Source organism: Anopheles gambiae, chromosome 2, assembly GCF_943734735.2.
Source record: "Anopheles gambiae chromosome 2, idAnoGambNW_F1_1, whole genome shotgun sequence".
Lineage (NCBI taxonomy): Eukaryota > Metazoa > Arthropoda > Insecta > Diptera > Culicidae > Anopheles > Anopheles gambiae.
Window position 1 is genome coordinate 87,095,740 of NC_064601.1, and position 26,444 is coordinate 87,122,183.

The following is a 26,444-nucleotide window of genomic DNA, read 5'->3' on the forward strand; positions in this document are numbered from 1 at the left end:
TTTTAGGTTAAAATGCTTTAGATTTTTTTTATTACAATTTGTAATTCGATTAAGAAAATTCAATTTACTCAACTGATTGCAAATAAGCCAAGCAGACGCAGCGCCGTTTGGCGGCAACAAACTCCGATAGTTTGAGAAGCACTGAACACGCAACGACTTGCGCAGGAAATATTTCAAATCCAATGCAATGCAATGTTGTACGCAATATATTCCGTCCAACTTTAACGGACAACTAAACATGGCGCGCCTACTACGTTGGTCTCGTAGTACAGTCGTCAACTCGTACGACTTAACAACATGCCCGTCATGGGTTCAATCCCTAAATAGACCGCGCCGCCATACGTAGGACTGACTATCCTGCTATGGGGGGGAATCAATCAGTCACTGAAAGCCAAGCCCACAAGTGGGTACAGGCAGGCCTTGACCGACATCGGTTGTTGAGCCAAAGAAGAAACGTGGCGCGCAATAAATTAAAAATCGTCAATCATTTCCTTAGCACGTGTTGAAACAATTAATTTAATGTTGAGATAAAGCACAACAATTGTTAATAACAAGTAAAGGGGAGTTGAAGAAGCAGGCTAATAGCGCTAAATCAAAAGCTGAAAGATAATAAAATAATATTTTTTCATACATGGATCGTATCGTAATGGCTCAAGGTCATTTGAAGTGAAATGAATAATTCATGTTGTTTTCCGGGTTTTCGGATAGCATATTGATGACGAAATGGGTTGAAAGAGACACGTAGCCCTCTCTCTCTACTAATTGACCCTGAAATTATGCCTACAACTTATTTCCAAACAATTCACCCTTCTAGACAGACAGAATTGTTGTTATCGCCGTACATTCAAGAGATGTTGGCTCAGCAAAACCTCAAACACGTGTTGATTGTTACGCCAACTGTCATCGCGTGATACAGCGTCTTTACTGTTGATTCAGCAAATACTCCGCCGCTCGGCGACTCGCTCGTTTACCAAACCCCTTGGCCAGCGCCAATCAAAGTGACGTACAAAAAACAACAAACAAATGATAGCAAACCTAAGCATCAATGTTAGCGATTCTTTTGCCATTTGAAATTCAATTTCACTACACCACGATTGTACTGTTTTAGCCTAGTTTATTTAATACATCGTTCGGAATTGTCCTGGTGCGCTGCAGGCTTTGTTCTTGCGTAGCCAGACGCATCTGTCGCTATCTTACACACGATTTAACTGTCTACATGACTTCCCCAACCGGCTTGATGATGAGCTCGTGCACCTGTACGTGGGGCGGTGTGCCGATGGCGTACAATACGGCCGCCGAGATGTCTTCCGCCTCGAGCAATGGCATTTCTTCCGGAATAGGAACACCGTCCAGAATTTCCGTCTTCACTGCACCAGGGCTAACGCTCTAAAAGAAGAGAAACAATTTTATGAGGAAAAGGACATTTAAATCTCTTCTCTCGCCGTACTTACCGTCACCTTAATCTTCGTTCCAGCGTCCCGCATCTCGTGGCGCATCGTTTCCGTGATCGCGCGCACCGCATGCTTCGTACCGGGGTAGATGTTAAGCTTCGGGAAGTTCGGCACACTGTGGCCGGCAATGCTGCTGATGTGCACAATGTGCCCATCCACCTTTCGGTCCACCATCGACTTGTAGGCCCACTGGCTGCACAGCACCAGCCCCGTCACGTTCGTGTCCAGCACGGCGCGCAGATCGGCCGCCGTACCGAGGTCGAGCAGATTGTTCTGGCGCACGATGCCGGCATTGTTTACCAGCACGTCCACCCCACCGTACGTGTCCGCGATGCGCTGGAACGTCCGCTCGATGTCGGTTTCGATCGAAACGTCACACTTCATCGCGTGAAGCCGGTTGGCCGCTTCCTTCGGCAGCTGCTGCTTTAGCTGTTCGACTCGCTCGACACGCCGGGCCAGTCCGATCGTAATCATACCGGCTTTGGCCAGATCTTTGGCAATCTCGGCCCCGATGCCGGAACTGGCGCCCGTCACTACCGCTACCTTACCGTTCCAACGGTCCATCTTTAGCGTGTGTGTGTGTGTGTTGGGAGGAAAGCTCTGTCAGTTCGATCTCTGCAATAAAGCCACGCAGTAACACGGCTGATGTTGCACTGTTTTCACACCTCCGATGATGGATGGTAATCGCACGACTGAATGGGTGACGGTCGTGCTGGTCGCTTTTTGACTAGAAATATCATCCTCGTGGTTTACGATGACTTGCAGATTACCGATACGAAAGCGGGGCGTGGAACTACGAAAGAGGGAGAACCAACAGTGCAAGCAGGATTTGAGATTTCGAGTGGCTAGTCGTGTGCCCCGTTCCCGATGCCCCAATCGCTTTCTAACACACACCTTTACACGCAGAGGCAAATGAGCATTTGGTCGATCAGTGGCACTCAACCTGTTTGCTATTGAAGCGGTCGGCTGGTCGTTATCTTGAAATACGTTTTTCTTCAGATTACACTTTACACATCACGCATCACAGTATCAAGTAAATGTGGTTCTATTATTTACCCTCACAACATCGCTACGCACCCGAACTTAGCACCACTGATAATTGACCCACACAGGCGCGACAAATTACGCGAGAAGGCAAACAGAAACGGCTCGACTCCCTCTCACAAGGGCCACCCGATATGGACATCTCGTGTGTTTGTGTGTGCCTTAAGTTTGAGGGAAACAATTCTTCCTCATCACCAACAAACGGAAAGATGCTCACTCATGCTCTTGATGAGAGCCGCCAGCCCGTCCACCCGTCCGCCCGCTCGCTAATAGACTCGATCATTACATCGTTACCTTTACATTCTACCAAACCGTGTGTAACCGCGCATCGGTTTGCATCATGCGTATGCGGAACAGAGGACAGGTGGATGATTCTACCGGAACTACAAAACATACACACACACATCTGCATCCCCACCCGCGCCCTGTCTGTTCCCACTTGACGATTCCTGGCGCATAAGTAGCGGCGCGTTTGGATTTGGAAGCGACCCTATTAAAGGCACGTGGACGTATTTCTAATCAATCATCGCACGTTTGTGGATAATCAGTTGACAGTTTATCTTATCAGATTCGCTTGCTGGTGTGTGCTGGTGGAAGGAAGCAATGAACAAGATGGATAAAAGTAGAAACTCACGGTATATGGTGCTGCGGTGATATGGTCAGGTTTTCTTGATTACGGGCTGAGCGAGAAGTGGATTGTTGGAGAGGTGCTGCTAAGAAAAGTGTTGTTTAGGAAGTTCACAAACTAGTTTCTTTTGCGTGAGAATCTTGTGGGTGCATGCGCAAGTGTGATTTCATCATCTATTCCAGATGAGTAATCCTTTTCTTCATAGACCTACAACGTTAGAAATGGTTTATAATATCGTAATTTGTTGTTACTTCTTGGTTAACTTCTTTTAAGTGATAATATCCTTAAATTGAAGAATTAAAATTACTACAGACATGAACATAAGTAATTGCTATCCGAAGATCTGAAGTCATCTTAATTAGTGATATGCGTAAATATTGCAAATTTTACTGCAGTCGTTTAGATCTATTTCCGTCGCAAGCCGAATGCTAAATTTGAGTGGCGCAAGTGGGAATACGAAAGGACCCAAGTAACTCCGCATAATTCCGAATGATTCCAGGCAACTCCTATTGAGATGAGATGAGTTGTTTTTCAATCATCCTGAGTTGTCTAAATTCATCCAGACTTGTCTATAGTTGTCCAGATTCATCTGGAGTCGATCGATCTATCCAATTCCAGTACTTGTGATGGATAATCCGGAGTGGATTCGTGGATCAACTCCGGCGCTCAAAATATGAATCCGACTCAGGATCATAACCAGAATAGACTCCGAAATTCCGGACAAATTCGGTCAAGCCTAATGACTTCGGATGAGTCCGGAAGAGTCCTGGGGCTTATTACGTGACTATCAATCGGTCCGACTCCGGAAAAAAAATTTGTATCTACCCATCACTATCTAGTACAAGCCGAACTGACGCTTTTCCAATCGAGGTGATGACTCTGATTGTCTTCAGTCGACTCCTATTAAGTACGGATGATTCCTGGCAATATAATAGACAAATTAAAAATTAAAAAGAACGGTAATCGAATCATCTGGAATTGTTCGGATTCATTTTGAGTTGTCCAGAACCATCCGGATTGATTTTAAATTGATCCGAGGTTATCTAGAATCGTCCGGAGGCATCTAGAACCGTCCCAAATTGTACAGAATCGTCTAGAATAATTCACAATAATTGCGAGTAGTCAAGATTCATCCAGAGTTGTCCGGGTGCACTCGAATATGTCCGGATTCATCCGAAGTTATCCGGAAGCGTCCTGAGTCGTCAAGAGCCGTAAAAAAAAATCGTCCGAGCATGTCCAGAGTCGTACCGATTTGACCGAACACGTTCGGAATGACGGTTGGTTAGAATCACCATCTATAATCTTGAGTTGGTTCAGAATCGGATTCAGTGTTTCAGAGCTGGTTTAGGAATGGATATAAGATTCTACTCCGAAATCATCTTCTTCTTCTTCTTCTTGGCCTGCTCATGTATGAGCACGTCTCGTAGACATGGCCAGGTCGTCAATCCGTTTCCAAGAAACTCGGTCCTGGGCTGCAGTCCTCCAACCACGGCTGCATCCGATCTCCGACAGGTTCGACTCCACCTGATTCAGCCAACGAGCTCGCTGTGCTCCTCTACGACGTGGTTCATCCTCCTTCTCCACACGCCCTGCTTGCACACTCCGCCAAAGATAGTCCTTAGCACCCGCCGTTCGAAAATGGCGAGTGCATTAGCGTCCTTCGTTAGCATAGTCCAAGACTCGTACCCGTAGAGGACTACCAGACGAATCAGTGTTCGATATATGGCGCATTTCGTGTGTTGCTGGAATCTTCTGGATCGCAGGAGTTTGTGGGGCCCGTAGTAGGCACGATTTCCCTGAACAATGCACCTTCGGATTTCGCTGTTTACGTTGTCGTCCGAAGTTACGATCGTACAAAGGTAGCAGAACTCCTCTACCACCTCGAGATCGTCGCGGCTCTACTCCGAAATACACATATCTAATTTTAGGATATTATTTGCCAAATTTTTCATTAATTCCTCAATGTTTGTCATCATCGTCAAAAGGGTCTCTCACGTTAATTACATGTCCTTCTGCTTAGCAATCAATTGCATGTAATTTATACTTCACAGCCCCTGAAAACAGCAATCACGATCGCGATAATTTGTATTTCATATTTAAGTTCACGGTAAATAAACGTGTGTCCCAAAATATAAGATAAATCCAAATAATATTCCCCTCCCACCCCCCTTCATTGAGACGGACAGCCAACATTCAGTCCCAGGTTTCGTCACAATCTTCCAACGTCATACCGGTCACGCCCTGGCGAGCCTTAGCAGTCGCCTCGTCCTCCTCCAGCTCCCACGCCGGATACTGATCGTCCATCTCGTACTCGCCGTAATCGTCAATCCGTCCCTCATCGGAATCATCATCCTCGTCGTCATCCTCCAGCGGCAAAACGATCACATCATCCGCTCCAATCTGATACTCCGCCCGTATCAGCACCTGTCGCACCTCCTCCAAACTAGCCACCTCCATGCCCATACAATTGTGCACCGCACTCAGCGGCACGAGATACCGATCCTGCTCGGGTGCGAGGAAATCTTCGCCAAAATTGCGCAACCGTCGTACCTGATATTCGGCCGCCTCGCGTATACGCTGTTCGCGGGGCCGATCATCCGGCAGTGCCACCGGGTATACCTCGCTCGAAATCAGCCAATACTCACGGTCCGGTTCGATCGGTTCCTCTTCCTCGAAATTACCGCTATCGTTTCTTGTGCGCATTGCGCGCGCTTCCTCCTCCGGTATGTGCATTTCGATCGCGGATCCAAACTCGTCGTCATCGTCACCGTAGCCACCGGCACCGCCGCCGCCGTAACCGTACTCATCGTCACTGTCACCATGGTCCAGATCGTCAATAACATCTCCATACTCTCGCCACCGTTCTTCAGCAACGACATCGTCACCGATCGAGAAACAGTGTTCCACCACCGCTCCAGCGCCGCTGATGGCTGGTTCACCGCCGGCAGCAGCCTCTGCACTGGGCTCAGTAGGTTGTGCCGGCTGTACTAAAACCACTTCCCCTATATTGGGATCGTACACTGCCTGTGGCCCTGAGGGGGTGGTTGCATTTGCAGGCTGCTCTGACAAAACGTTGGCAACCGATCGCTGTTCCGTTGCGACAACCGGTGGCAAAGCGTCAATGAAATCACGCCGTACAAATACCGCCAGCTGGCTCACACAGCCAATCGCTTCCGAGCCAGCCGGGGCCGGTCCGATGCCGAAATATTTAACCCGATAATCGGGATACCGCTGGCAGATGGATTCAGCCCACGCCTCGAACTCGGCTCGCGTCCACTCGAACTTGTGATCGTCATGGCGGAATCCGTTCGCCAACAAACCATCGAACAGGACGTTATATTCGGCATTGGGAGTGGAAAAAAGGGCCACCTTTGGTCGGATAAAACCGAACACATTCTCCGGCACCTTGTCCAGGACGGGCTGGTGCAAATGTTCGATACTGAAAAGTGGACAAGGAATTGAAAGCGTTTTGAATGAAGAACGAAAGACTCTCCTTTTCCCGTTACCTACATTTCGATGCCTATCACAACGTCCGTGCCCTCGAGACACTCGTGCGGTTCGGCAATGTTGCCACGCCATACCTCCACCGTGAGCGGTTTGACCGGGGGCGATAAGTGATCGGTGAGCAGTGGTTGGACCAAGTTTTTGCATTGCCGTAGAAGTCGCTCATCGATATCGACCTGCGGAGAGATAGAAATGGCAAACGATATGGATAAAACACTTTAATAACAATGGCATGATAAAAGCGAGTCCGATAAAAAATACTTCCTTTATCACGACGACAAAGAGAAGAAACAATGATGATGTTCTTTTAAACTAGGATAATTTTCATTCCTTCTCACAACAGACGAATTGTTGTGATATACACAAAATGGTTACAGTAGTAATGCACATATAGTGGGCACACACGTGTTTCTCTTTTTTTATTACAACTGCTTGTTGTACTTTTTTAATACAAAAATTGCTTAATAACTTAAAGGGAATTCCGGACCATCAGATTGGTGATATTGACACTTGCCGAGCCGATCGATACAAGCGCTCATATACCCCGGAGCTAGATTTACTGTACAATTCAAATAAAATAGTTTATTATGCAACTATAATTCACCTTTTTTACACAGGATACACACCTCTCCCTTTCCCTGATCACACAATCTCATTCAATCTCAACTCCACTAAGAACTGGCCGACAGAAGGGGAAAGACAAAATGGGCATGAGTGCACTATTTGATCGGAAGCAAACACGCTACGACGTGTGGGCCAGCGTAGGAAAACAAATGATATTAAAAATGGATACAAATAAGAAAGTGTTAAAATGGAACACCGCCTTAAGGGAAGATCTCATCAATAAGTTAAATAGTCTTTATACGAACTGAACGGTTCATCCTGTTGGGTCCCTGCTATAAGGACGACTCAAAAACCGTGATTGTGTAGAGTTGGGCCATTCCAAGGAAGGATAGATAAATTAAACATTCGCACCTTAACCGATACGCTTGATGTGATTGAGGATCTTCTTCTTCGTTCCTCCTCCCCAAGAAACCTTTCTCCATCTTTGGCAGCAGCCAATTTGGGTGCTTCCCCCCTGTGTTCACACGAAACGATTCTCCATCAGCTGCTTCCAGAAGGAGGGCGGCTTCCGGTTGATCATCGTCGTCAGCATCAGCTTGATCCGATCGCTGATCGGATAGTCCGGGCACCAGCAGCTTAGCCGCTGGAACACGTCCACAAAGCCGAACCGGCTGAACTTGATCAGACCCGCTATTGCTTCCTCCTGTATCGTGCTATTTCCTTCCGCCAGCTGCACGATGGTGGTGAAAATTTGCATCACACGCGATGCATCCTCGCTGGAGGGTTGCGTCTTCATGATGGACGCGATGGTAAATATACACGTCACGATCCGCTCGTCTAAGCTTCCCGGCAGAGAGGTACTGCTGCTGCTGGTGGTGCTGCCGGTGCTACCAGCGCTACTACTACTACAACCAGGGATTGCAACCAACGAAGGGCTGCCGCTGCTGGTAGCCCCACCACTGGCTCGCATCAGCTCGTATTGCTTGAGGTAATCGTTCAGCAGTGGATAGATCCGCTTCTGGATGATGTGCAACCGGGCCCAATCGTACCCGTTCCGTTTGGCCACCAGTATGAGCGAGTGGGCCACGTTGCGCAGCTTGTTGGCACGAATCTTCTCGACCAAGTTCACCACCAGCTCTTCGTACGTCGGGCTCGCCAGCTGGTAGCCGTACGTGTTGCGCAGCAGCCAGAGCAGCTCTCGCTTTTTAAACAGCGCCGCGTCGGGAGACCCCACAAAGCTATCCTGATAGTTCACGTTCATCAGGATCGTCCGTATCGTGGCAATCATCGCGTCCGCATTGTCGTAGTGTGGGCTGCCCTTCTTGGGCAGCGCGAATGGGAAGGCGCGCAGCACGTAGTACACGAGCGGCAAACACTTAAACCCGAAGTAGTACATGCACTTGAAGATGTACAGCCGAACGTTGTACTGTCGCTTCCAGGGCATCTCGCTCGGTTTGCTGTCCTCCAACCCGATGTACAGGAACGTGAGAGCGATCAGTGCGGGCACCGGCAGCGTATCGCCCTTCAGCTGGAACATCCGGCGGTCCAGCTCGCGCGTCAGCACATCTTCGAGCGTCGCCAGCCCGTAGCCGAGATGGCGCACTATCAGTATCAGCTTCTGGTGTGTTAGCGGCAACGGTGGAGCGGGCGGTGAACATATCACATTCACCGCTATGTCCCCACAGGAAGCCACCATCTCGAGCATGGTCAGCGCGATGAGCCGCACGTCGTGCGTGCAGTCCAGCACGGCCGTTAGCGTATCGTTCACGACCGCTTCCGTCCAGTCCGGGTTGTTCAGGTAGGCGGCCAGAATGTCGGTAAGCTTCTGCAGCAGCTGCTTTTCCTGCGCGTTCGTACGGCCGGTGAACTTGTGGCTCTTTTCGTGCCACTTGTGGGTGTCGTACAGGGTGATAAATTTGTAGATCGGTTCTTTGCGATCGTGTGCCTGCTGCTGTAGCTGCTGATGGAGGTCCACGTGAAACAGTGGTATCCGGGGCGGTGGAACGGTCGTGCTGGGCTCCCGGTCACTTGGAAGGGGCGGCGAGAGTGGTGAATCCGTTGCGGAACCGATCGGGTAGGTGCAGTGCGTTGAAACTGATAGACCCGTTTCTTGCGGCGAGAGAGGTGAATCCATTGCGGAACCGATCGGGTAGGTGCAGTGCGTTGCAACGGATATACCCGTTTCGTGCGCTGGCGGTGACATGGGAGAGTCCTGAACGGTCATGCACGATAGTGGTGCAACGGTGGCTGCCTCTTCCGGAAGAGACTCCATATTTATGTCGATTAGCAGCTCACCCGTACTATCCAAATCGTCCACCTGCTCCTCCATCACTTCTCCTTCCTCCAATGCTGCCATTGCAGGCACAGTGCTGTCGTCATCCGTGACGTCGCTAGGAGAGGATTCCACTGCTTCAGAGTTGCTTTCAGTGACTGCTTCCTGTTGCGACTGAACTTTACTAACAGATTTCTCCTCCACGTTCTCACTATCTTCAACTATCCTCCTTTCAACGGGTGAACTACCTTCAGACGAGGGCTCCAGGTCTTTTTGTTCGTTGGAAGAATCTGTCAAATCCTTCACCTCTTCTATTCGCTCAATATTCGAACTATCGCTCGTTACTGTCGCCACTTTGGACGGTACCGACACTTCAGCATCCCCACCAGCTGCTTCTTTTGGAGTGCTAACCTCTGCTTCTTCTTCTTCTATCACGACGGCTGCAGCTTCATCGTTTTCGTTTGCCAGATCCACAAACTCCTCGAACCGGTCGGCAATCGGGGACAGAGGCTTACAATGCACATCCGTCAGCGTGCCCAACATTGCCGCCCTGATGTAGGAGAACTTTTGATCCCAATCGTCCTCCAACAGGAACTCGGTCGTGGGCGATGTACGACCGCTGGTCGGTTCGGGCGAAGAAAGTCGCAACCGCTTGGAGGCGTGAGGTAGTGCCGATCCTGACTGTGCCGTTTCGTCCGAACGACGTATGCGCAACTTTCGCTTGCTGATAGGTGGCTGGGTAGGTGTTTTAAACTGGTCCTTCACCAGCTGGTTCGTTTCCTTTACCTTAATTGGGGAAACGAACGTTTCGGTTGTATTTGGCGGGTAGTAACTGTTCGCCACCGACGGCGGTGTCGACGGACGAGGTACAGTAGATAATGGTAGTTCATCTGGTAGTTCAGGGCAGGCAGAGGGGGCAGCTGCTACCTCCAGTTCAGGCACACAGGTTACTTCCGACGCATCCTTCTGCGTAGTAGTCGCTTGCTTTGGAGGAGTATCGTTTGCGCTTGCGACGGGCGAGCTGGCGCATACTTGATTGGTGTCCTTTAAGGGAGGAGGAAGATCGGCTTCTCCTTCCTCCATCTGCTGCAGCTGCAACGCTATCCGATCGACCTCATCGTCTAGCAGCGGTGTTTCAGGTGTTGAAGACGTTGATAAAGGTAAACTAGTAGAATTATTTTCTTTCCCTTCACTACAGCTCTTCGATACCGCTTCGGTACCATTAGTTACTATGCTTTGAGCTACTGAAAGTACAAAACAAGTACAGCAATTAGCATACAGTATCGCTGAATCTCCTTCCATTCTTTCAAAAACTTACCTTCGATTCTCGATCCATCATTTACACTTCGAGTGGTTTGGAGTGGTGGTGGCGAGCTGCACGAAACAGCAGTAACCCGCTCGACCAGGACAACTTCGGGCTCACTATTGCTTATCTCTTTGGTTGGTGCTGCCGGCGGTACAACCTCAACCTCCTTCTCGACGACCAAAACACCACCGCCGTCCTCCACCGGACTAGTCGCACGTTCGATTCTCCGCTCCGGCGTCGGTTCCCGGGACCTCTCTCCAGCTGCGGCAGTGGCCACATTCGGTGTTACAGAAGGCGTACCTCGCTCTTTACCATACCCAGCGGCGGCCACAACCGTCGCCCGCACGTTTGAAAACATTGTGCTCATAAACTCGGACTCCCGGCGTCCGTCCGCCTCGATCATGTCGCGGATGGTGGTGAGCTGTTCGTTGAGCATATTGTAACACTGACCATCGAACCGGCGTCCGCTGCTCAGCAGCATAAAGATGCTCTCCCCCAGCAACGTCCAGATGGTGGACAGGTGCGGATGCATGCTGCCGAACGTATCGTCCGCATCAAACGCACCGAAGCCCGGCGGAGCGGGATAGTCTTCCTTCTTGATCTTGCCGAACAGCTGCTCGGCGACGGACGTGTACTGCTGCTGGAACGGTGTCATCCCACCATCGCCGGGCGTCCGGTAGTCGATGCGCTTGCGAATGTTTTTCAAATTCGTCATCGTACCGCACGTTACCAGGGATGGCCTTTCCGGTTCCACGGTTGGTTCTACAGTTGGTTCCACCGTTGGTTCCACCGTTGGTTCCGTCTGTGTGCCGACTGACTCGCACAGCGGCAAGATTTCCGCAATGGGCGACAGCAGCTGCGGGGGCAGCGGGACACATTCGCGTAGGATTTCGTCCACCGATTTGTGCGTCACCTCGGGGAAGTTTACGCCAACGTCGACGCGCTTGATAAACACGGACGTGCACGTTGCCCTCGTGATGGTGGACATGCTGTGCATGGTCGCTTTGTCGCAGAATGTTTTACTGACCGGTTGCTCCGTCGGCTGCTCTTCCACCAAACGCTCCAGCTCCATCGCGTCCGTCCCGCAGTCTCGCAGCTCCGGTCGCTCCGGGCACAGCTCCTCCGCCGTGTTGGTCGACCCATTTCGCACCTCCACCGGCACGGTTTGGCTCTCCTGGTCCACCATTGCAGCCGATCTGGTGCGTCCCTTCCGTCGCCTGCTGCGATGGTTCGGTGCCTGCTGGATGAACGCTTTCACGTCGTCCGGCAGGTTGAGCAGATCCACCGTTGCCATGTGTTGCTTCAGCTCGCGCTTTTTGCTCGACTCGATCGGATCGCACGGCAGCGAGAAGTACCGTATCAGGTCGGTGATGAGCGACTGGTACCGGTGCTCCTTCTCCTCCTGCTGCCGATCCTTCTCCGCCAGCCGCTCCATCAGTATCAGATCGGCATTGATCTTGTCGCTGTCCGCGATCAGGCACCGCTCCTCCAGCTGCTTGCACTGGCTTACGTAAGTGGCCAGCTGTGCTTCGGCCCGCGCCGCCTTGGCCACCTCCGCCTCGTACAGCGTCTTGAGCTGCAGGGCCGATTCGCGCAGGGATGAGATCTTTTCCCGCAGCCGGTCGTTTTCCTCCTTCTGCTGCTTGTTCTGCCGCACCAGCTTGTCCGTGCTGGCCAGCGTGCTGGCGATTACGTTCAGATCGAACGCGCTCATGTTATCATCCCCGATGGCGCTATAAATAAAATCGTCCCCGCTCATCGTGCTGTTGTTGTTGTTGTGCAGCGCGGCCGGAACTTTACAAATTTCACTTTTTGTTTGTGGGTGTATGTGTGGACCAGCAGGACAGCAAACGCACCTGCGCCTTCGACTTTGAGGTAGTAGCAGACGGGGGCTGTGACGCTGGCTCTAGATGCAATCGTTAGCAATGCGCAACGCTGCACTGCACTCCGAACGGGAAATTCGTGGCAGAAAGTGGAAAAAAGGATGCACAGGATAACACACCAACACACTGGCAAAACGCACTAGCGGTCCGCGATAACATCGGTACAGATTCTGAACCGAAACGCCGGGATCAATGTGTCACGTTTTTTTCTCGTTCTGGTGTGCTTCTGTGTCGGTGTGTGTGTGTGTGCGTGTAGTGTCCTTTCGCTTGCGCTTTATCTAGCAGCCCGCTACACATTCATTCACTTGCAATTTCACACACGCGCGCGTACTCGGCAGACCAGGATGGGGACCGTGGTGGCAATGACTTGTCGCGGACGGGTGGTGGTCGAAGAAAGGGGAGGGGAAGGGTACTCTTTCCGATTCACACGCTACTTGCTTCGCGCACTATGTCCTTGGTGGGCACGAACTGTTTGTCGGTGCAGGATCGCTGTGCACTGTCACGGCCATTCTTCGCGGCGAAGGCTACGCTTGCACGGAACTGGCTCGGTAGGATGTTTCTATCGACATCGCCATTCCGAAAGCTATTTTTTGCAGTGAAAGCAGCGGAGAATCCGTGGTGGTGAATCTCTTCTTTCCCCCTAGCAGCACTTCACATGTTTTGACAGCATGCGGTAACTGTCACGCTGACGTTTCGCACGATCCCTTCGGAAACGAATCGGCCTTTGCGAAACGGAGCTAGGCGCAAACTACACAACACTGAAGGGAAAATGTGTTTATGGAAGCATTTTTGCTCACAAGAAAAAAAAAATGCTGCATTCAACAGCATATTAAAATTGCTGAGATAAAATGAACTCAAATTAACCAGAGTTATTTAAATTTAAGTCATTGGGATTCCGATTGCCTTGCTCGTTATTTCCCATTGAAAATCTTATTGGAATCTTGTTTCTCAATCTGTTTCCAACGTGTTTGTTGCTGTTGCTCATTTTGGCTATTGCGTTTGTTATCTTTTCACAGCCCGTTCCATGTGTTAAACTTTCCATATATCATTATGTATAAAATTGTTACACTATAATCAGTTGCTAAATGATATAAATACCTCTAATATTTTCTCTACCGCTGGCAGTGTACGGAGCAGTCGAAAGAATTTCATCTCGGCACAGCCAAACTCAACGATCTACGGAATAAGGGAAGGTTGAAATCAATACTGAATGTCTCTCTTCGCGACAGCAGTACCTTCTTGAACGAATCCTTCCAGTAATCCAGCTCGAGGAGATGAATAATGGTCCAGTATCGCTGCTCGTACACCGGCGGATCAAATCGGATCTTTTTGTTTTCATCGTAAAAACAGCTGTTGGTAAAATTCGGCGCAAGTGTTATGTTCTCCATTGGTATAAATTTCGGAGCAGGGAGAATACCAATGCACTATCCATTCATACGAGCAGCACTCGATAAATTTGTGTCTTTCCTTGAGATGTTTCAGAAATATGAAAGCGGAGATGGATTTTGCGCCTCAATCCGATTGGTGATCCGGCGTTGTTGTAAACAAAATGATGGCCTACTCTTCTGAATCTCCACTTGACAGCACAGCTAAAATTGAAAGCAAAAACACGTTGACAATGGTCTTGAGCGGTGGTTAGCATGATCAAAATTTGTGCAGTTATGATTTTTTTATATTTTTAAGTCTCTTATTATTGATCCTACGTAGCTGTGTTATCGTATAAAATATTTTTTTCTTTTTCTGATTTTATTTGATCAAACGAAGCCAATATATTTTTCAAAAACTTTGCATTTTTAATAATAATTTTGGTCAAATATTCAATGACTCTCCTCTACTGTGCACAAAAGTTTCTAGATCAGCAAACGTCAAGCTGCGACGTCAAAAAAAAATGTCGCAGCTAGAAATGGCAAGAAGAAGACATCGTTTGTCACTTTGAAATGAGCAACTTCCAAAAGAAAGTGAGTTTTATTTCGAAATATTACCTATGTTCTCCCCTTTCCAGCGTGCCAAATATAGGTTATTACAGTTCAGGAATACCTTCCCCACCTTCTTCCTGTGATGGAAAGTGTGGCAGCGTCCCGAGTGGGCCACAATTTGCGGCCAAATGTTCGGCGTGTTTGGCAAGCTTCATCCGCTTGGTGGTTGCTCCGCTACCGAACGATGCATTTGACCGGGAACGTCAATATGTTTCGTATTCCGGGATTTGTGTACATTTTTGTTGTGGTTCAATGTTGCTGCCAGCGTTTGGCGACGGTTTTGCGGCCGGGAAGTGATTGAGAAGCGAGTAACAGCGCCTCCCGAGATGGGCTGGCGGAGTGCCCCGGGAGCACCCGTAATGGCTTGTTTATATCGATCCATCATGACGTTCGGGCTATCGCCCGGGAGCCGCATCGCAATAGTTTCCGCACCCAGCACCAGCTTCGCACATCGGAATGTTACCTTGCGGACACTTTTTTTTACATCCAATCGCCTTCATTTTCATTGACAGGATGTAAGCGGCATGCCTTCATCATCAAGACCACGAGGAATGTCTGGGGCTGGATCGGGCGGATCTGGCCGACCAGCTGTTACGACGCCAATGTCCGAACGTCAGCAGATGGCATTGCTAATGCAGATGACTTCTGGCTCCAACGATGCAGGTACGGGTTTGCGAGCACACTTCCAGAAGAATCTCTTCCCTAACGGTTGATTTCGTTTGTTTTAGAAATGAGTCCCGGAGGTGCCAGTAGCAGTTCGGCACATTCGAGATCCTCCCGGGACAGGATTAACGAACGGGGCGAAACGGCGCTCCACATAGCGTCCAAAAAGGGCGATCAGGATTCGGTGAAGAAACTGCTCGAGCAGGGAGCCAATCCGAATGTCACCGATTTTGCTGGTAAGTTTAAGCTAATACCCGAAAGCAGCATGTTAGCGTTGTAGTTAGCTACTGGAAGCTTAAAGTAAACGGCTGGAGAATCTTTAATCTTTAAAACAAAGCCCTGGATAGATCAAATCACTTTCTGTGCACCAATTGGACCCAGTTTTTTGTGCAACATGCCTCTAGTTTCACAGTAAAGTAGATATGTTGGCCTTGGACTGATAAATGTAAAGATTTCTAACTAGGGAATGCGTTAGATTTATCTGGAAAAGTATCCTCAGGTCATTCTTGTGGTATATTCGTAAACTCTCACGACTTTAAAGGATGTCCGTCATGGTATCAATCCTCCAATGGACCGCTTTCCCCATGTGTGAGATGCACCAATCAGTCACAGATAGCCAGGTTACAGGTTAATAGTACAGGTTAATACTAACTTGTGGTTGTTACACCATCATAGAAATGGAAAACTGTTTCTGTTTATTATACTGCAATCATATTTGCAAACACTTCAGTTTGATGAATCCGTAAATCTTAGATTCTAGAGTAACTAAAGTCCCGAAATCCTTATATTATGTGAGATCGCCGTTCTTGGTTGAGGTTGTTGGATTTCCTTACACGTACAAAGCCATACTCATTTCTAGTTTCACCTCTTTGAATGTTACTCAGAGATTTACAATCCTTTGGACGTTACCCATGTATGAGTCCCCATGAGTATATGTCCCCATGTAAGAGTATATAGTCACAGATGTTATACATTTGCCTGCTCCTTGTATTCTTTCTTTACATTTTTGTATTAACCTGGATTGTTTCAATTTCAAACATAGTTGATCAATATTTGCGTGTAAGTAAGTTAGGGCTTTCTTCACGTATTACCGTGTTGAATTATATTTGTTTGTCACACAGTAGTCTAGACCATTTGTGGGGATACAGCCGACCACCGCGAAACGGGGGATGAAATTTTTAAAGGTAACTTCAGACCTTTCAACCATGAGAGCAGGCAGATTATCTGTATAATCCTGATGGAGGTGTATGTTGAGCCTTCAGATATTAGAATTATATACCATCAGTTACCCAAAACAATTCGAATGAGCATTAGAAGGGCTATGGAAACAAATAAGAAAATTGATTATATGTAACCTCAATGAATTGTCGAAAATCTAATCAATTTTCACCATTCCACTTCCCCTGCAGGATGGACGCCACTGCACGAGGCCTGCAATCACGGCCACTACAACGTTGCCCTCGCCCTGGTTAAGGCGGGAGCGAACATTAATGCGACCGGCTTGGAAAATGATACGCCGCTCCACGATGCGGCCATTACCGGGCAGCTGAAGCTGGTAAAGATGCTCGTGGAGCGTGGTGCCGATCCATCGTTCAAAAATCAGAAAGGCAAAACACCGTGCGACGTAGCGGCACCGGCTGTGTACAACTATCTGACGCAGGCAAGAGGTTAGTGACTCGTTTTTTTTTTAATTTCGTACATTTTTTTCTTTTAAATGTAATTATATATTTTAAAAGAATGTTTCAATAATTGCTACACTCTCGACTCGTGAGCGGTAATTGTTGGTGTGTAACACATTCAGCTTAGTTCCATCGTGACGACAACATCTCAAAAACAATCAAATCAGCGTGAATAGTCTAAGGGATCTCCTTCCTTGCCTGTATGTACATGTTTCTCCCCTCCGTTATTGTACACAGAAACCGTAGCACAATAATTGCCTGATGGTGATTATCAATTACGCGCTCTCACCCCCATCCTGGGGAAGAACTTTTACGAGCCTTGGCCAACCCTCACGCACGAACAGCGTCGTATGCTTTCAAAGCGCCATTAATTGGTTTGAGCCCGCACTCAATCCAGACGCACGGGCGCGTTCTGCTTCTGCGATGCGCGCAATCTTCGCCGTGGCGCCCTCGGTGTGGCTGTGTCCATTTTTAAATGGCATTTTTGGCGTCATCTGCCGCCAGGCACACACGGTCAACGAGCGTGTCAACCCAACCAGACGAACGACATTTATGTTTGAATTATTGGACTTTATCCTTTGCTCGGGTGTTCGCATTTGAATCGATTCCCAGGACAAGGAATGCCCTTTTTTGTTGGTCGATTGTAATTGTATTTAATTTTATTTAAAAGATTTATTGGTCACGCTTCTCTACAATAATGATAGGAATGTGGTTGTTTATTTAACATACACTTCTTCTCTACCTATTGGTTATATCGACTCTTTTGGAGTGAATTGTTTTAATTTGTAATATTTCATATTGTACATAATCCTCTAAACGATATTTCTATTACTCTTAGGCAAAGAATTAGCTTTATCTTTTAACACTCATTTCTTCCCCGTCGCCCGGGCTCGGTGATTCTAATCGATAGAAAAATGATAGCACGTTCCCAAAAAAACGTGATGCCCGTATCGTTACCAAAACTCATTAATATTAATCTTGGGCCGCCGCCACCCGTCTTTGACGTCTGGTGAGGAGGGATATTTTTTATATTATTGCCGCTGTGGGTAGTACAATAAATGATTTCCCATACTCTCTCCCCTACAAGAAGTTTTCTTTTAATCAGTTTATGTTGGAAGATGGAAGAAAGATTGTGTGTTGATTTGCCCTTGTTTGTAAGAGACTAAGAATTTTGTTTGAAATTATTCTTATACTACAATAAATGCATAATTAAATTGCAAACACACATCTTCCACAGTTAAGCTATTCAGTGTCGAAACTGGAAGGCTCATCGCTCCGTTATGCGGGAGCCACCAAAACAAATATTGTAGTTTGTAGTTGCTTTTTTCCGTGAGTCTCTTTCAACGGTTGCAAACAAATGAACAAATATTGACCATTTTGGTCAACAATTTGCGTTTTATCAGACTCAATCCTCTCCCAAACTGGGTGCGATATGCATGGAAGCGTACCAACCAGGCCTTTCAAAGTGTAGCCATGTACACACGGTACGTTACGTGACCTGACTAGATTAACCTAGTACTAGCCACACTTTATATAGAAAAATGGGTAGCCTCAGTAGCAACAGCAGCAGCACGTGTGAACAGCTTGTTGTTATTTACTGTAATATTTTTTCTTCTTTTTTTGCTCCACCCTGGCCCGTTTCAGGACGCGCAATACGCTGCCGACTGAGTGTGCTGTGTGCTGTCCTTGCCCCTAATGCTAACGTCTGTTCGATATAAATCAGACTTGCGAAGCAGACCGCGCCTGTGTGAGACCGCGCGTTACTAGAAGGGGGTTGCTACAGAACAAAATGTTCACACTCCAGACGATAATTAAGTCTAATTGAAATGATGCACGCACGATGCACACACACACTCGCACGCTTGACCAGTGGGAGTTCTCTAAACGCTCCACCATCTTTGCCCAGTTCCCTGTTTTTTCTTCCCACCAACCACCGTGGCAGCGCAATCGTCACCGTGATCTTCAACATTCACTGCGCTCTGTAGTTTGTCCCACTTTTTCAGCATCATTTCAGTGATTTTCTATCTTCTTCATTTGCCCTCTCCCCCAAGCACGCTTGCAAAACGCCCCGGTCGTCGCCACCGTCGCAAGAAGGGGATGAATAATTTAAATGACTCAATGTAAAGGTTATCGGCAAAGATTAATGGGCGGCCCGGCCCGGTGCTGCGCTGCGTCAAAAGAAGCGGGCGGAGATGGCAAGCTGAGAGGCTAGAATGGAGCAGAGCGCTCCCTGAAGCTGGGGCGCCTACCCTACAAAGGCGGCTGAGTGGCGGCTTCGCTAATTCTTTCCTCTTTGGGCCACCGCCACTTCCACACGGGTTTTGCTCCAGCGCTTTCCCTAATTATTTGCTGCCTGCCTGCCCCATGTGGTCAGTGGTTTGTTTTTTCCGGGGTTTTCTTTCTTCAAGTTCATGTTGAATTAAAGAGAGAGAGAGAGAGACAGAGAGCGACCGTTGTGGCCGTGGATGATGCGTGCAATGCTTACTCAATTGCCGTTTGCCACTACCGCCAGGAGCCGCCGTCTCTAGGGAGATCGATTTCGTAGCTCACCATAGCGACCGTAGGACAGATTGTGTGTGTGCTGTGCCCGTACTCTACATTGCTAATCAAATTAGTATCCCACACACACATGCGCTGGCATGAATTTGTTTGGCTGTGGCTCCCCTTTTTTTGCTTTGTTTTCGGTGTAAATGTTACGAAATTTTATCATTTGCTACTGCTGCTGCTGCTGCTTGCCCCCTTGGAAAGTAATTCGATAGTGACGCATATTTGCATAATCAAATAGAGCTTGAATTGGGTGTTTCGAGGTTCGAAGGAAGACCACCGGACCGACCGTTCGGGGAAGGAAAATGTGTTCCTATTTTGGGGGAAAATAACGGCGCCCACTGGCATTCATCATATCCACTCTCATGGCATGTGCTAGCCGATGGGGGCGTCGTTAGTTTAATTTCGCATTTAAATCAATTAAAAGTTTATAAATAATTTAAATTCATTTCAAACTTTTCTTTTTTTCTGATTTTCCAAATTTCAAATTCACACCCGTTGAAAATCTCCTCCTCAACACACACACTGTACACAGTGGGAAAGCTTCAACAGCCTAATCTCCGTCTCCACCGAAAGCTCGTCTAACTACGTTTCGTTTCAGTCTCTTCCTTCGCCTATTTTCCTTCTACTCCCCACCAGTTGGGAGGGTCCGAAAGGGGGGACAAAAACGCCATGAAGGGTGAAATGACGCGCCTGCTCACAGTTTGCCGCCCCCGGGGGAAGGTTGATCACCTTCTACACATCGCTTGATCGTCGTGATCTCTTAGTCTCGAACTGAAGATGAACACATGCACACGCAAATGCACACAGAAACATACACACACACCCTTGTAGCAGGGACAAGTGTGAAGGGGCGGCGTATGGTACGTGGTGCCCCCTCGTTGGGGATGAGATCTTCTCGATTCATTTCCCATTTGCTCACCGTGTGACTCATTGCCGTGTGTGAGTGCGTCTCTCTCTCTCTCTCTCTCGTTAGTGGCCGTCGTTTCTTTTTTTCAACGATCACGCTTTAGTATTCCTTCTCCTACAAGCTGAGGGTTCACTCTCTCCCACACACCCAAACGCAGCGGCCGTTTGGGCGCGCGCGCTCTTCCGCTCTCCGAGCGTGCTGCAATTTGCTGCACTGTGCACATTGCACTTTGGAAACTGTGAAATAGTATACGTGTGTATCTGTGTGTGTGTGAGAGAGAGAGAAGGAGAGATAGTGCTCGCAGATGAGAGCAAAACGGGACAAGGAAACCGGGGAAAGGAAGTTGTACGGAAGGCATTTTCTTTCTCGTTGCACTCTGTTGCCGCTGCATCTGCAAGGAAGCGTCAGCCAGATGTTGGACGTGCAAGTCTGGAACAAGGGAGGGGGGGGGGGAAGGGAGAAGGAGGTGGGTGTGCATATCATTTGCATGCGGCAAATCGTGCATGAAGAAAATGTATTCCCGTCGTCTCCATCACAACGACGACGGTTCTCGGCTACTTCTCAATCCCCTCCTTCCCCATATTTCTTCTTCTACCTTTGCTCCATGTTTGTAGGATGAGGGAGGAATTGGAAGCCCGCACTGCACTTGCCTCCCCCTTTCATACCTGTCAAACCCCTCCCCCCGCGATCCGGGGTGCAAGTTTTAATCCATTTTTATTTTATCATTATATTTACATGTGCCGTTGACCCCCTCCCTTCCTCCTTCCTCTTTGCATGATAATCCCTCCCTGCAGGCCCTTGCTATCTTACACCCCTTGGGGAGGGGACAGTTGGTGGCGCGTGTGTGTGTGTGTCTGTGGGCTGTAGTAGTAAATCACAATCCACCGTCGATAGGTTTTTTTTCTTGTTGTAGTTCACTTTTATCGGTTTCCTCCCTTGATTCCTTCCACCCTTTACCGTCCCCCTGAAGCAGAAGGTGTGTCTGTGCGGAACACAAATGTCGCCTCGTACGTGGACAGGTACCGGTGCGCCGGTACACATTCCAGTTTGCATGTAATAAATTAACGTCTTTTTTGTAGTTGCTTAGCTTTTGTTGGATACGGGCAGACTCTTTTCAAGGGCACTGGTCGCCGCTTTTAAGTTGCCCGTGGGACGCTAGGGAATTGCAAGGGGCGGGGGGGTAGTAACTGGAGCACATTATTTTACATGAATTAAATTACGCCCCTGCTTCCCCTTTTTAGCCTTGTGGCCGAAGTTAATGCGAGCGACTTGTAAAACTGCAATTTATGACATTGTATTGGCATTTTGTATGACTTGTATGATACTTTAGTATAAAATGCTCTAATAAGCTCCCTATATTGCTGACGTCTTGTCAAAACAGTATTGAACCATTCTGACGAATGAGTTCGGTCATTAGAAGCGTTTATCGCTATTTTGCGCCTAAATGTATGCAATTGTGTTTTCATAATATCGCTTTTAACCTCAAACAGAACTTGTGGAGACGCAACAATGCATTCGGAGACCTTTAATGTGTATTAAATTGGTTTCTTCTATAAAAAACTATTACGTTCAAATTTGTACAAAAATGATTAATATTTTGAAGTAATACTTCATCCCAAAACTGCAACAGCACTTCCCAAATAAAAGTAAAATACAGCATCACAGCTACTCTTATTCCAGCAGCAACAATGTACGCACCAACACACCGACAGCTCCGTATCGATTATGATGAACCTGAAATACTGCCGCCATGACGACTTGGGTTGGGTGACGGGCGGTTTGGGAAGCGAGCGAGCGAAGATAAATCGTGTATTTCCCTGCCAACGCACAGTCCTACGTTCGATGTCCCATCTGGTTAAATGTACGCTTCTACTACCGGGAAAAACTACCTCCCTTCTTCCCCAGAACTGTGCGTGTGCCCACTGTCACAATGCGATTAGCATATCGCATGGAAAGGACAACACACACACACACACCGCACCGTTCGAGACGCGATCGGAAAACCGCTCGTACACGGTTGCCGCTGTGTTCCGGCTTCTCGGCATGATGGCCCAGTCCCGTTCCGTTTGTCAATCACCGCCGCGGTGAGGTGGAAAAGCGGTGAAGTGGGGTTAAAAAAATGATGATCCATCACTTCCGTCCGCGGCGCGGCAGCATCAGAATCTCGCGCCGCACTCCGCTACAGGGCGGAATGGTGCTTTCCCGCTGAGTTTTCTTCCCCTACCAGCGTGCGAGAGAGAGAGAGAAAGATAGAGTGGGGAGTCGGCCAGTCTGCTTCCTGTTGCTTTTGCGGCGGGGTTTTGTTCGGAGTGTGTTGTGATTATTTTTTTCCCCTCCTTTCGGTGGCCATTTTCATGATCCTTCTTCTAGGTGAGAGTGCAGAAGTAGGAGCGAGCGCGCCGCACAGTACTTGTGAGTCAGAGCGGGAGAGGATGCTAAATTTAGCTGGTAATCGCATAATTTTTCCGCCCAACCTTGGCGAAATAAATGTTCCTGTCCACCTCCTGCCCTCTGTCGTGCTGGCACCCGTCAGGTGGGGTGCATGCTTTCTTTGGGAGAGGAGGATGTTGAGGAAGAGGAATGAATGTTGTGGTTCGAAGGAGTGAAGTGCAAGCATGAAGGTGCAAAATAGCTTTATTCTTTGCCTCATTAGCTGTGAGACATGTTTGGTTACGGTTGATGGGCGTTTTTTTTTTTTTTTTGTTTATTCTTGTTCGACAATCAAGTTCGGAGCAAAGTTGTCGCCTTTGGCTGTTTTATCACACCACAATGATCGCGTAAATCGTAACAGAAACGATTTATTCACTCCACTACAATTTGTTTTATCAATATAAAGACAGAGCAAATGGGTCTGCTCGCTCATACAGCAACAAAATAAAGTTAGTCATCCGTTCTGTTGCATAAAATTGGGGATCGTAATTTGGAAAGGGTTTTGGCTTGTTTTTCTTCTACCTCTTCCCTCTGTACGGACACATAGTGCGTTCTCTCTGTGCGACGTCCTCTCCCCTCGACCCCAAGGGGAGTATGTGGATGTCCGTCCATCGTTCGTCCGGTGCAATCCAATGGCGGCGGCGGCGGCGCGGGTGCTAATCAAATCATTTAACAAACGGCTACAAGGCACCCATTCCGGAACGATGATGATGCGGGCCAATATTGTACCGGTGGGGGGGATAGGGGGTAGTAGATGCCCGAAAGGGAAAGACACTCACGCACTCGCTGCTTCCTTCTCGCCTGCTGGCGGTGGTGAATAATGGTGCTGGCCTGTGTTTGGTGGCGATGAAAATGAACCTGGATGAAGCATAAATGAACTGGAACGGGATGTACATGGGAGAACAAATGGATGTGTGAAAAGAACAAGTGAAATCGTTCACAATAAAGGGGCAGATGAGTGATTGAAGAACGCTAGAATCATATTTGTAAAGTATTTTTATTGTTTTTATTGATTTATATGGATAAGTATCAAAGCAGAATCCCAATTATGATCGTTGTTTGACATTATTGTTCAGTCGAACAAGTTTGCACAGCTGTTTGGTAATTCGCAGCACAAAGCGCCTAAATGTATGCAATCACGTGGCATCTTTGAGTCTTTAACCATTTCAGCCCTCGCTAAAAAGCTCATATGTGATTAGCATCTTGTATTCATTGGTTCTTGATTCAAAATGTAACTTGTTTGAGGTTACTAGGACAAATGTACCAATAGTTGTGCAATTTGTTGTGGTAAGGGTATGTTTTAATGAAATTAAATCGTCAAGAAAATTAATATTTTTATATTCTTTGTGCATTTGTTTTTGAAATTTGTTTTATCTTCCCAAATGTAACCTTTTCGATCTTTAAACACTACAAATTTTCAAATGTTGAGCACCGTTGAACCTATAATGGTAACCTGACTCCTATAATGACCCCTATTGCAAAAACTTAAAACATGAATTTTTTTTATAAGGGACGATAAAACTAATTAGCTAACTAACTAATAGGACTGCAAGGGTGTTTTTAAATTAAGAATACCAAGATTGTTTATGTAATGTCCAAATTATATGTAATTTAATCGTCATAAATGTATGATTGTGATTCATTGAAATATTCAATTTAGTACTTTATAACAAGTGCAGTTTGAACTTAGACATGAATGAACTTCAAACGTAAATTTTCACTCATACAGATGTGTGATTTTTGATATTTTTTACGATATAATATCAATATGGAAAGTCAGTTAACATAACTTACATTAGTGAAAATAATACAAAACAACATTCTGATGAGTTTAACAGAATTGATTTTTTTAGCTGATGTTTAGCATAACACGACTATGCTAAATGATATTTTGCAAAATGCAGCATTGATATTTTCTGTAAATACAGAACGGCATCGCGGTATAAATTTCCTAAAAAAAGATACTAAAACACATTGAGTTATAACGTTAACGCTAGCGTTAGTAAAATATTTGGCATAATTTAAAAGATTTGACATTAAGAAAAAAAACCATCATTTCTTTTAATTTTTCTTTACAAAGTGTTTAGTACGCTACAACCCATATTGGTAATTTTTCCTTACCATTTTTGATAGTTTCTGTGTTATACAGTAATTGAAATGAAATCATTTAACTTAATACGTAACAGAAAAACTCATAGTAGTAGCTTATCTTAAAAGTGCCTAAACTTTTCATTAGTTTTGTTCAATCTGTTCAATCGTTTGATCAGTACTCACTTAAAGCCTCAAATCAGATCCACTCCACCCATACGATGGCAGTTTCCAATTGCACAGCACAAGACCAACGCCTCACCGTTAGGCGTTCACTCACCACAAGCGAATGAACACACGCTCAACTCAGCTCACGCGCGTGAATCGTTTCGATTCGTCCAACGCCGCCGCGGCACCGGTTCATCTCTCAGCGCCGTGCCGTGGGCATGGGTCCGCATGACCGCGGCCTTTTAAACACGGTTACCCCGTTGCACGGCATTCATTCGGCGACTGTACGTGCATCGGTACGCAACCCGCAGCAGCAGCAGCAGCAGCAGCAAAACCCCGCAGAACGCAGGGGCACACAACGCGCACGCAACACCACGGGCTCTCCGGGTGCCACACGCGGGACGGAAGAGCAAAAAAAAAGTAACGTTTCGCGTCCGTCGTCGTCGTCGTCGCTTCTGCTTTCTCGCGCTTCGCCGTCGGCTGCCTTTGGCCCTGCCAGCCGGTCCAGCCGGTATCTGTGTGTGTGTGTGTTTGTGTCTGTGTGTGCGCGCGCGCTGGCATCCCACAGCTCTCCCATCTCTTGCACTGTGCGTGTGTCCACCGGCCGCCCCCGGACGGCTACGTCCCTATTGCCGCCATACGCGCGCTCTTCCCACCGGTCTCGGTAGGTCTCTCGGTTGTTCTCGGCGGGCCCTCCAGCGTTCCCCGCGCTCGCGCGCTCTCCTCGTGCATGTGTGCCACGGTCTCCGGAGGCCGGTCGCTCTCGATCCCTCTCACTCTCTATCTATCGCTCTCGTTCGCTCTCGGTGCGCGCGTCCATCCGTCGTGTAGTAGTAGTTCCGCTGTTGCTTGTTGTTTTGCCTGTTGGCCCGTTTTCCGTTTCACTTCCGGGGGCCGCCGCACACCAGATTCAATTTCATCGCTGTGCCCGTCCGTCATCGTCGTCGTCGGCTGCTTCCGTTATTTCATTTCGTGTGTATGCGTGTGTGTGTGTGTTTGATGTTTTTTTTGTTCATGTTGCTTCAGCGGGATATGTTGCTGATATCCATCAGCAGTACCAGCTTCATCATCATCATCACAGCATTCAACAACTGAGAGCCAAAGGGTTAACAATTAAAAAGGATGCGTTTGGCCGTTGTTTCGCGCACTTCCGATCGTAAGATCTTCCCCACTTCCGGTGTGTCTGTTTGAGTGTGTGATCCTGTGTTGTGTTGTAATACAAGAAGAATATCACAGTGCCTTGATTGTTACTATCGGCCCCCGGGATTGTGTTGTGAATTTATGTTGGAATGCGAATGTTGTTGGTGTTATGGCTCTAGTGTTACCGAACACAA

General features: G+C 47.7%; 4 protein-coding genes across 17 annotated transcripts in view; 1 reads left to right on the forward strand and 3 right to left on the reverse strand.

Annotated features, from left to right (window-relative positions):
• Window positions 1–1,097: 1,097 nt before the first annotated feature.
• On the reverse strand, window positions 1,098–2,423 carry LOC1276330 (farnesol dehydrogenase). The gene is made up of 3 exons (XM_315663.5): window positions 2,346–2,423; window positions 1,452–2,244; window positions 1,098–1,386 (listed from the first exon to the last, which is right to left on the reverse strand). The coding sequence occupies exons 2-3, from the start codon at window positions 2,013–2,015 to the stop codon at window positions 1,213–1,215; spliced, it is 738 nt and encodes a 245-aa protein (XP_315663.4). The 5' UTR covers window positions 2,016–2,244; window positions 2,346–2,423; the 3' UTR covers window positions 1,098–1,212.
• A 2,700-nt stretch (window positions 2,424–5,123) lies between these two features.
• On the reverse strand, window positions 5,124–14,234 carry LOC1276331 (uncharacterized). The gene is made up of 4 exons (XM_315664.5): window positions 13,888–14,234; window positions 13,751–13,828; window positions 6,634–6,803; window positions 5,124–6,562 (listed from the first exon to the last, which is right to left on the reverse strand). The coding sequence occupies exons 1-4, from the start codon at window positions 14,038–14,040 to the stop codon at window positions 5,317–5,319; spliced, it is 1,647 nt and encodes a 548-aa protein (XP_315664.5). The 5' UTR covers window positions 14,041–14,234; the 3' UTR covers window positions 5,124–5,316.
• On the reverse strand, window positions 7,019–13,714 carry LOC5667371 (uncharacterized). 2 transcript variants are annotated; one of them, XM_061643249.1, is made up of 2 exons: window positions 10,782–13,714; window positions 7,019–10,704 (listed from the first exon to the last, which is right to left on the reverse strand). In XM_061643249.1, the coding sequence occupies exons 1-2, from the start codon at window positions 12,526–12,528 to the stop codon at window positions 7,712–7,714; spliced, it is 4,740 nt and encodes a 1,579-aa protein (XP_061499233.1). In that variant the 5' UTR covers window positions 12,529–13,714; the 3' UTR covers window positions 7,019–7,711. The 2 variants fall into 2 exon arrangements, with proteins under 2 accessions (XP_061499233.1, XP_001688701.2); XM_001688649.2 differs by having other exon boundaries at window positions 7,019–10,707; window positions 10,782–13,713.
• Window positions 14,235–14,494: 260 nt separating the features above from the next.
• Window positions 14,495–26,444, forward strand: part of LOC1276333 (ankyrin repeat domain-containing protein 11) — a 40,630-nt gene continuing 28,680 nt past the window's right edge. For 2 of the 13 annotated variants that reach the window (XM_061652557.1, XM_061652564.1), the window contains exon 1: window positions 25,373–25,530. Coding sequence is in view for 4 of the 13 variants with exons in the window: in XM_061652554.1 (XP_061508538.1) it covers window positions 14,955–14,984; window positions 15,141–15,291; window positions 15,357–15,527; window positions 16,701–16,958 (610 nt within the window). In the remaining 9 variants the exon portion in view is untranslated. Of the gene's footprint in view, window positions 14,611–14,753; window positions 14,985–15,140; window positions 15,292–15,356; window positions 15,528–16,700; window positions 16,959–25,372; window positions 25,775–25,803; window positions 26,095–26,129; window positions 26,267–26,444 lie in introns of those variants that run through there. The other 11 variants (XM_061652565.1, XM_061652567.1, XM_061652553.1 and 8 more) reach the window with 10 other exon arrangements.

Excerpts from the sequence above, each read along its gene's own strand:
- LOC1276330 (XM_315663.5), bottom strand. The coding sequence starts at position 2,015 with ATGGACCGTTGGAACGGTAAGGTAGCGGTAGTGACGGGCGCCAGTTCC. Across the intron at positions 1,387-1,451 it reads GAACGAAGATTAAGGTGACG|AGCGTTAGCCCTGGTGCAGT; the intron begins GTAAGTACGGCG and ends CTCTTCTTTTAG.
- LOC5667371 (XM_001688649.2), bottom strand. The coding sequence starts at position 12,528 with ATGAGCGGGGACGATTTTATTTATAGCGCCATCGGGGATGATAACATG. Across the intron at positions 10,708-10,781 it reads TGATGGATCGAGAATCGAAG|TAGCTCAAAGCATAGTAACT; the intron begins GTAAGTTTTTGA and ends TTGTACTTTCAG.
- LOC1276331 (XM_315664.5), bottom strand. The coding sequence starts at position 14,040 with ATGGAGAACATAACACTTGCGCCGAATTTTACCAACAGCTGTTTTTAC. Across the intron at positions 13,829-13,887 it reads GGAAGGATTCGTTCAAGAAG|ATCGTTGAGTTTGGCTGTGC; the intron begins GTACTGCTGTCG and ends CTTATTCCGTAG. Across the intron at positions 6,804-13,750 it reads CGGTAGAGAAAATATTAGAG|GTCGATATCGATGAGCGACT; the intron begins GTATTTATATCA and ends ATCTCTCCGCAG.